The following is a 10,801-nucleotide window of genomic DNA, read 5'->3' on the forward strand; positions in this document are numbered from 1 at the left end:
TCATAGCAAAACATTGCGCATACAGACTCCAGGCACCATGGCCACATCAAACCAATGAAGTGGTCATGGTGCTTTGGATAACCCTGAGATCTGCTTATTATCAAGTTTTGTCTACTTGATTGCTATGCATAAGGAAATGTATATTTAGATACAGGGAGCGATATAGAAAGATTAGAAAAAGTTTATTTTTGGCGTAAAAGCTACCATGTATTACTTTAAAAACAGTGGGTAAACAGGCATAAAGTCTTTTCATACACTAAGAGAATTATCATCTACCTCTTACAGAACCGTTCTCATACATCAAAAAAACACATTTTAAAAGGACACTATGCTCACCAAAACAACTTTAGCTTAGTGTGACTTACACAGCCTTCCTAAACACCTCTTGTAAAGAGTCATCTAATCTTTACATTTTGTTTATTGCAAATTATATTTAATTTAAAATTTCTAATCTCCAGCTCTGTTAATAGCTTGCCAGACGCTGCAGGAGCCATCTATGTGGTTAAAGTTCAAATTATATATATATATATATATATATATATATATCGCTGCAGTTTTGGGATTTATGTGGGAAAAGCAAGTCTTATGGCTTGACTGGTGTGCAGATTTTTGTTTAACATTGTATTAACTATCCACAGACTTCAGGTGGAAGGGGTTTTCAATCACAATTTTTCCCCCACCATAACCTATTTTGCTTTTGCTTCCCAAACACTACCAAGCCTCAATAAGCAAACCAATAACCAACCTCATGCTGATGAGTTGCATTAACAACGAAACAGCGGTCCATGAGTGGTTCACAGGTTTTGCATCTTTTCCTAAATTGGGTTCCAAGCAGTTGTATACTGCAAACACAGATTAAAAGGAATCCATATTTAAAATGGAATGAGGCAAAAATGTGATTCTTTGTTAAACTAATTTGCATATGCCCACCCAGAATCCTTTGCGGTTGTAACATCACTGCAGATTTGGGATTTCTGTGGGAAAAGCAAGTCTTATGGCTTGACTGGTGTGCAGATTTTTGTTTAACATTGTAAAGGAACTCTACAGTCACCTAAATTACTTTAGCTAAATAAAGCAGTTTTAGTGTATAGATCATGCCCCTGCAGTCTTACTGCTCTATTCACTGTCATTTAGGAGTTAAATCACTTTGTTTCTGTTTATGCAGCCCTAGCCACACCTCCCCTGGCTATGATTGACAGAGCCTGCATGAAAAAAAAACTGGTTTCACTTTCAAACAGATGTAATTTACCTTAAATAATTGTATCTCAATCTCTAAATTGAACTTTACTCACATACAGGAGGCTCTTGCAGGGTCTAGCAAGCTATTAACATAGCAGGGGATAAGAAAATCTTAATTAAACAGAACTTGCAATAAAGAAAGCCTGAATAGGGCTCTCTTTACAGGAAGTGTTTATGGAAGGCTGTGCAAGTCACATGCAGGGAGTTGTGACTAGGGTTCATAAACAAAGGGATTTAACTCCTAAATGGCAGAGGATTGAGCAGGAGGGCTGCATGGGGCATGTTCTATACACCAAAACTGCTTCGTTAAGTTAAAGTTGTTCAGGTGACTATAGTGTCCCTTGAAGACCTAGAGAATTTACAGTGGTATGACAATCCGAGGCCAACATAAGCTTCAAAACTTCCAACATCATCAAACACGATGACCACTACATTCTCACCCTACAAATGTCCAAAACTAAGCAGTTAAGGACCAAACTTCTGGAATAAAAGGGAATCATGACATGTCACACATGTCATGTGTCCTTAAGGGGTTAACTATCCACAGACTTCAGGTGGAAGGGGTTTTCTTTTTACTCTTTATTTTATTTGTGCATAGAGTGAAAAATCAAATTTGCACTGCCACGACAGCTGGTGCAAACAATATGCATATATACAATAACATTTGTATGGCAGCGAAAAACATTGCACATTTTTTATATATAAACAAACAGGACAAGGGTATCAACATGAGTTATAGTGTGCTTCCAGGAAAAACTGCTACATGTCTAAAATAGGTAAACAATCTAAAGAGCTAGACTAAATTGTAGCTTTGGAACAGAAAGAGATTACTTGAACTCTGCTTATCATAGTACCAATATGGGCAATGTTACATGCTAAGTGTTAAACCAGCTTGTACTAGTAGTCATGCTTATAGACTGAGTAAGTAGGTGAATCGACTATGTGCAGGCTACCCCACTAAAGTCGTAGTTCAGATTAGATTTTCTGATAAATTAAACATGCTTTACAAAAATCACACTTGAGTAAGCTGTGTGTATAGTAGCATGCAAAGAGAGACTGCGTAGCTATTTTGCAATTAGTCAAGTGTAGGCTCATTAGTCAAGTTGAGATATAGCATGTTTAGGCCCACTTGATGGTGCTTAAAGCCACCTGATCGGCAAGAGTGCGGTGTAGTGTAATGTGTCTCCTATCCTGGATTGCTGAATGGTAAGGCAGCCTGGGGCTTTGCACTCGTTGTAGGCATTATTGCCGCCGGCATCCTGTGTTGTCAGTGGAGTGATTGTGGTGTCACATGCTTGTAGACTGCACAGTGGGCCCACAACCCAGTCAGGCCCTGTTGGTGTAAGTGTGAATCCATGCCCTCGAAGCGCAGCCCCATTCCTGCAATGTTGACGAAGTGATGTTATAGGAATATGGTATCATAGTGAGGTGAAGTGATAAGTGGTGTGTGTCTCATGTATGTGAGATATACGTGCTGCGGTAGCAGTGAGTCAGACTCCGCCTGTGTAGAGTAAGTCCTTCTAAATGTAAGGTTCTCCGTGGGTGGCAGGCTGGACTCCATCTTCCGACCATGCTGTCAGCCGATCCCGGTGCTTGGCGGGCTGGAAGCCGATGCTTGAAGTGCTCGGGGAGTGATGGTAATCTGCGGGCAGAATGAGGCCTCTCCCCAGCCCCAGGCCTGGTATATGGGGTTGGCATTGATGTCCCACAGACCCGGGAATTCCGCAGGACCGGGTCTCTCCCTATGTGGGCGCCATGAAAGCGGCCTTCCGGCGGTGCGGGTGCCTCTGAGGGGGACTTCGGATGACCCTCAGCCCGGGTGGGCGTTGGATGCGTGGAGCATGGGTTGAGCAGGGTGCTGAGCCCAGGACAGGCCCACTCTGCTTCACGGCCTCAGGCCCTCTGCTTTCCCTCCTTGTGTAGGAGGTAGTTGGGCAATAGAGCGCTGTTCCAGTCTCTCCCAGAATCGGGTGAGTATTGTGTCCAGCTGCGTGAGTAGTGGCTGTTGAGGTATAGGCCCTGGTGAGTGATTTGTGTCCGTTATTTTGTGGGGCCCGGTGTAATCGGAGCCCACGATGCGGTAGGCAGTAGGAGCCGGTGATATCATACATGCTGGGGGGGGGACGACAGGAGCCCAATCCGGGATCAGCCATGAGTTGTGGTGGCGGGGGAGCGGCCGTCCCCCCCGGGCCGACCATGCTGCTAGGCCGCAAGATTTGTTTGCTCGGAAGTCCACATGTGTGGTATGTGCTTGGAGTGCAGAGAGTCCCCTTTGTTGATTAGGTCCGATTGTGCCGGTTCTGCGCCTTGTAATTTTAGTGCATTTAGCGTGAATATGCAGGAGCTGCTGCAACGTGCGCCTGCTCCTGTCCGCAGTCAGGCCCTGCGGAAGGGGTTTTCAATCACAATTTTTTATATATATGGTATAGTAAATTACATCTGATTGAAACCATTTTGTGGCTAGGACTGCATAAACAGAAACTAAAGTGATTTAACTCCTAAATCGCAGAGAAATGAGCAGTGAGACTGCAGGGACATGATCTATATACCCAAACGCATTCAATAAGCTAAAGTTGTTTTGGTGACTAGTGTCCCTTTAACAATAAATAGAATATTATCCCTAAACTACCTGTATCTCATTAACTTCGAGAAACTGGAGAAACTGTGCTATTATATAAAGTACACCAGGAAACCTCTCACTATGCTACTATCAGCAAGTCTCAGTGTCAGGTTCAGCCAAACTTCCCTTAATGATAACCTAGGAGACAGTCACCATTGAAGAATGTAAAAATGCATTATGACACATGGAGCCACTAGATGTTTAGGCCATTGGGAGTTCCCAGACTATTCTCAAATTTGAGTGAAAAAACTCCATATTTTTGGGGGATAACCCGCTTATAACAATTCTGATCCTCAGTAAAAGACATCACCCTCGCAACAAAGACGAAGCTTCTGTTTCTTCCTAAAGCTAATTTACTGGAAATGTTCCAGGACAAGGTTCAAGGCCCACCTAACACTATGATAGTACATCTTGTGATCACAGCTAAGAAAGCTATGGTCTCTTTTTTGAGAGCCTTGTCAAAACGAGAATCTATGAAGAAATGTCACAAGGAACCTTTGGCTTCCTGCCCAAGTTCCAGAGAGTTTGAAAGAACACGTTCCAGCACTAACTCTCACAAACGCTGCATACACAAGACTCGTGCACTCCTCCACCCTCTCCTCATCTCCCATCACCCCTTTCCTTTTTTTGCTTTTTTCTACTTCCCTTCTGCTCTTTAAATGACTACCTTAATGTAGATATGTAGGTCAAAGCATTGTACAAGATGTACAACAATCCACCTTCTTTCGTATGTCGCTAAGGCTACTATTTAAGGAGATGGTAACATTAAGTAATGCAATGACTGGGCTTGCAATAGGACCGCACCCAATAGCAGGAAGACATCCAGCATCAGTTTGATGACCAAAAGTCGCCTAACAACCATTGAGGTCCCACTAGTGGCTGGTAGAAAGCCACTAGAGGTGGCACTAACACTCAAAGATAATTATTGCAGTTTCTTAAAAACGGCAATAATTACCACTGCAGTGTTATGGTGACGGGAACACTGCACCCAGACCACTTCAATAAGCTGCAGTAGTCTGGGTGCCTATAGTGTCCCCTTAAACATGAGAAAAATCAAAATATAGTGATGATAGTTTTAGGACTTGCACACCAATTGCAGTGTAACTTTGATACTGCCATAAGGAGTTAAAATTCAGCATAACGTGTCTTCTCCCAAGCAATTTATGCATTTTAGTACTTACTTCATTTATGTGCTTGTAAGTCTTTATTAAATCCACTGAAAGCTTCCGTAGCGGTGCAGCTGATGAATCTCGGAAGGTTAAGGGAATCCGCCTTTGTAAAATGGTCATGTCTGGCAGGACCTGAGAAGCACAGTGGGGGCTATTAATTATGACAGAATAATGGATTGGCTTACCAAATAATGCAACTATTATTATTTATTTCTTTTTTAATAAAATAACTTGACTGGGGAAACCTAAAAGCATAATTTGTGGGACAAAAAAAAATGCATTTGACATCAGAAATGACTGCTAGAAGTTGAACTGCAGATGACAAACTATGATCGAAAGTATAAACAGATTATGCTTCCGGTAAAACCAAACCGAAAGTTTGTGTGCATATTATAAGGCATTTGAGACATTTCAACTATTCAATAAAGTATACACTTTTTTTTACCTGCAAGGTTCCTGTGGTTCCTGCCCAGTGGGAGTCGTAGCCTGTATACACACCTTGGAGCCTATCTCACAGCTATTGTTTTTGTGTGCTAACTTTTTGGGTATATTGGTTTGTTTTTTGTTTGATGTACTTTTTACAGGTAACCTTGAGGTGATTGAGGAGAAAACCTTTTATCATACCTATATCTATGCTATGTGGAAGCGCCAATGCACCACATTTCTTTATTTGTATTTTGGAGAATTTGTTTGCCATTAAAAGCTAGGTTAAATCCATTGTTCAGTCTATATAGGATTTTCGGAAAGCTCCAGGGGCAAAATGAAATATTGTTGTCAGCAAGAAAATCTCAATTTCCATTGGTCCAAAGAGGAGCAAAAGAATATTACCTGCTGATGATCAGCCATTGATTGAAGGCTGGAGAAAGGGGCGTGGCTGTGCTGACTCGACATGCTTGCCTCAGTGGGGACAAAGGCAAAGGGTGCAGCCAGACAGAGAGAGGACGACGACTTGCATCCTGTACTGCTGCCACCTACGATGAAAGAAAAAGGTTATTTTAATATACATCTGCAGGGCATTACAGAACATAAACCTTCTGATTTATATCACAAAGATCATGCACTAACTGCAGAGTGACAGCTTCAATAACCACATCTAACACAGATGATGGCAGCCGCTGCACTAAAGCCAACATGGCCCAGAGGCCAGTGGAATGATTAAGTTGCACATAACCTGCACAAAGTCCAAATTAAACAAACTAATAAGTAGTTTATCTGGGAATACATACAACGCTAGCTATAGTAAGAGTGAGACATTCACCACAAAAAAACTAACAGCAAGGAAACCAGTTTACTGACTGCAAAGTACCCAGAAGTGGTGGCATCCATGCTAAAACAAAGGTATAGAAGAACTCCACACATGAATGCATGTACTCAAACAGCTTCCCTACCACCCCTATAGTACCATCAAATGTATCTTCAAATTGATTTTATGGAAGGGCTCAGGAATGTATTTATATATATATTTCCTGAGCTCTTACATAAAATATAATTTGAAGATACACACACACACACACACAGTGAGGGGAAAAAAGTATTTGATCCCCTGCTGATTTTGAATGTTTGTCCACTGAAATGACCAGTCTATAATTTTAATGGTAGGTATATTTTAACAGTGAGAGACAGAATAACAAAAAAAAATCCAGAAAAACACGTGTCAAAAAAGTTATAAATTGATTTGCATGTTAATGAGCGAGATAAGTATTTAATCCCCTAACAATTAGCAAGATTTATGGCTCCCAGGTGTTTATACAGGTAACAAGCCGAGATTAGGAGCACACCTAATCTCAGCTTGTTACCTGTTTAAAAGACATCTGTCCACAGAAGCAATCAATAAGATTCAAAACTCTCCACCATGTCCAAGACCAAAGAGCTGTCCAACCATGTCAGGGACAAAATTGTAGACCTACACAAGGCTGGAATGGGCTACAAGACCATCGCCAAGCAGCTTGGTGAGAAGGTGACAACAGTTGGTGCGATTATTTGCAAATAGAAAAAACACAATAACTGACAGTCTGGTGCTCCATGCAAGATCTCACCTCTTGGAGTTTCAATGATCATGAGAACACTGAGGAATCAGCCCAGAACTACACAGGAGGATCTTGTTAATGATCTTACGGCAGCTGGGACCATAGTCACCAACAAAACAATTGGTAACACACTATGCCGTGAAGGACTGAAATCCTGCAGGGCCCGCAAGGTTCCCCTGCTCAAGAAAGCACATGTACAGGCCCATCTGAAGTTTGCCAATGAACATCTGAATGATTCAGAGGAGAACTTAGTGAAAGTGTTGTGGTCAGATGAGACCAAAATCAAGCTCTCTGGCATCAACTCAACTCGCCAGGTTTGAAGGAGGAGGAATACTGCCTATGACCCCAAGAACACCATCCCCACCGTCAAACATGGAGGTGGAAATATTGTACTTTAGGGGTGTTTTTCTGCTAAGGGGACGGACAACTGCACCTCATCAAAGGGACGATGGACAGGGCCATGTACCGTCAAATCTTCGGTGATAACCTCCTTCCGTCACAGCCAGGGAACTGAAAATGGGTCGAGGATGGGTATGCCAGGATGACAATTTTAGCGGACTCCGCTATTGCCTTCCTTCCGCCGCTCTGGAACCACTTAAAGAGCAAAGAAACCCATTTCCCACCAGTAACTGGACAAGACCTAGTTCTGGAGGTACAACACAATTTTACTGGCCACACTCTGCTTTTATGCATAACACCTTGCAAGGGGTTATCGACACACACACACACATATATATATATATATATATATATATATATATATATATATATATATATATATACACACACACACACACACACAGGTTCACATCCCAGGCTCCTCCCCCTCCTTGGGATCCCAGCGCGGGAAAAGGACTTTGTTCTCTTTGTCCTCCAAACCTGCCACCGTCGGGGATAGGGAGTCTTCTTTTCCCAGAAGCCTCTGTGCACAGAAAAAACTAGCCCGCCACACTAGCCAGTGCCCCAAAAGTGCCCACACCAACCTCAGGGACCCTCACAACGGCCTGTCGTGCACCATCTTTGTTCGCGGGATCCCTGTGTGGAAACCAAGCACGGTAAGCGTCTCTTTCGGGTTACGAACACTCCACCTGGGGAGCACTCAATTACTTGCGGTTTCACACTTTTGTTGCGAGAATGATTGGTGCGAACGTTCTAATGGGGCACCAGGGATGTCCTCGTTCGGGAAAACGATTCGCGAAGGCACCCCCTGGATGGCGTATATCTATACGAAATGGCGGTCACCCAGGGAAAGCATGCACCAATGGCTTCCCTTGCGGTTTTGGCACTAGTTCAAGGTGAGAACATTCTAATAGACATTCTAACTAGGGTTCTAAGTGGGTTATTGGGGGTGGTCCCCATTCGGGAGATGGAGGAGCTCCTCTCGCATGAACGCTCCCGAACAGGAAGCAGGGTACGATAGGCGAAATAAAGGGAGGACACACACATTACAAGCGGGAAACACATGAACAGACCGTGGGTCTGCCACAACAATAACTCAAAACACAGACAAGGCAACAAAGGAGTGGCTCAAGAAGAAACACATTAAGGTCCTGGCGTGGCCATGCCAGTCTTCAGACCATAAATCTCATAGAAAATGTGTGGAGGGAGCAGAAGGTTTGAGTTGCCTAATGCCAGCCTCGAAACCTTAATGACTTGGAAAGGATCTGCATAGCGGATTGGGACAGATGTGTGACAACCTGGTGGCCAACTACACGAAACATCTGACCCTTGTCTTTGCCAACAAGGGTTTTGTCACCAAGTACTAAGTCGAAGGGGTCAAATACTTATTTCACTCATTGACATGCAAGTCAATTTATAACTACACATGCATTTTTTGGGGGGGGGGGGGTTTTCTTTGTCATTCTGTCTCTCACTGATAAAATACACCTACCATTAAAATTATAGACTAATCATCTTTGTCAGTGGGCAGACGTTCAAAATCAGTAGGGGATCAAATACTCCTCCCACCCCCCACTGTATACACACACGCATATTATATATACACGAGGTGTCCTGATGAAAGTTCCTATTGGGAACTGAAACGTCAACCTTTGTGACAAAATTTCCTGACTGAAAATCCAGGAGTGCCGGTGAGTTTTTCATTTTTCCTACTGTTTATAGTGTGGATAGGCACCCGGTGTCATTTGGCTGGAGGTAGGAGTGCAAAGGCTGGTCTTATTTTATAATATATATACACAACACAATTCTACGAAATTCTATGGAGGCGTCGTCTTCCCTGCCTAATGGTTCAAATGTTAATTCGAATTCCGCAAGGAATTCCTTGTAATTATGTGCAATACTCCTATTACTCTCCCATAATGGATTGGCCCAAGCTAAAGCTTTACCTTTAAGTTGGTTCATTAGGTAACCAATATTAGCTCTATCCATGGCAAAGGATCCCAGTGAAGCCTCAAAATGATACTCAATTTGATTCAGGAATCCCTGGTATTCTTGAATATTACCATCAAAATGTGGGGGTAGGTGCCTTATGTACTATAGGTAGAGGTGACACAGGAGAGACCAGCGAGCCATTCGTAAGCTGAACGAACACTGACGTTCGGTCTTTTTGACTAATGAATAAATTAGACGAAATTCTTGTCTGAATTTCGGGGGAAAAAAACAAATGCTCAAGTGTTTAACTGGGCATGTACAGGAAGTTCACAATCCAATAGGGCCTTCACCTGCCCACCCAAAGATGGCGGCACCCAGGACCTAGGTCTTGTCACGAAATAAAAATTAAAAAGGTAAAATGGAGGGCCTAGGGCAAGGCTCGACAAATCCCAGGCGCCAGGTCGACTAGAAATTTCGCCCTTATGACTAGGATTTGCCAGCTTTATTAGTTAGAGCGCTTAAAAGAAGGCCACTGTCGCGTAGATTATTGGTGCAGCCCGCCCTGAGGAGCAAGCAGGCGGCCGGCCAGCCAATGCAGCATGGAGGTGGCCGCCGGCCCGAGGGAGCAGTACTCTTCTTGCAGTTCCTCTCTGCTCCCTCGCACTGTTTAATGATGCCGGGAGCCGGAATACAATGTCATTCCAGCCACAGCATCACTGCAGAGCGCGAGGGAGCAGAGAGGAACTGCAGTAAGATTACTGCTCCCTCGCACGCAGGAAGAAAAGAGTCCCACTGAAACCCAGGAAAAGATCCACTCAGTTATCCCAAAGGTAGGGAGGCTGGGTGGATTTCAATAAAATACAAATGTGAGTGTGTGACAGCCTGTCAGAGTGAGTGTGCATGCGTGAGAGTGAGCCTGCCAAAGTGTGTGTGTCTTTTGGTACCTGCAAACTCTGATTGCATGACTAAGGGGTTTTTATTAACTTTTTCCCCCTATGCCATGCCAGTTTCGCCGCGGCTGGTCCTACCTCCATGGCTGAGATTGATCTCAGCTAAGCCAATGCTTTCTCTTAGGAATGTGCCAATGCTTTCTCTTAGGAATGTGCCAATCCGCATCTCCTCATAGAGATGCATTGAATTAATGATTCTCTAAGAGGAACATTCAGCACCTCCATGCAGAACTTGGAGACACTGAACGTGGGTGCTGCACGCTGTGTAGCAGTGATCCAGGATTCTCTAGTGGTCGTCTGAGTGACTGTCACTAGTGGTGTGACTAAGCAGCAATGTAAACACTGCCTTTACATTGAAAAGCATGTAGAGACAGGCTATAGACATAAGAACAACTACATCAAACAGTGGTGGTTCTGGTGACTACATTGTCCCTTTCAGAATTGCATTTTTCTAGTTGAAAATTA

The 10,801-nt window shown here is 43.4% G+C and overlaps 1 protein-coding gene across 2 annotated transcripts in view; it reads right to left on the minus strand.

Annotated features, from left to right (window-relative positions):
* The window catches only part of LOC134577783 (dual specificity tyrosine-phosphorylation-regulated kinase 1B-like), a 126,792-nt gene that overhangs the window by 14,817 nt on the left and 101,174 nt on the right, over nt 1-10,801 (minus strand). For both annotated transcript variants that reach the window (XM_063436675.1, XM_063436674.1), the window contains exons 2-3: nt 5,857-5,999; nt 5,041-5,160 (exon numbers count right to left, since the gene is read on the minus strand). In XM_063436675.1, coding sequence (XP_063292745.1) covers nt 5,041-5,160; nt 5,857-5,919 — 183 coding nt within the window. In that variant the 5' untranslated portion in view covers nt 5,920-5,999. The remainder of the gene's footprint in view (nt 1-5,040; nt 5,161-5,856; nt 6,000-10,801) is intronic.

This window comes from Pelobates fuscus, chromosome 11, assembly GCF_036172605.1.
Source record: "Pelobates fuscus isolate aPelFus1 chromosome 11, aPelFus1.pri, whole genome shotgun sequence".
NCBI classification, from domain to species: Eukaryota; Metazoa; Chordata; class Amphibia; order Anura; family Pelobatidae; genus Pelobates; species Pelobates fuscus.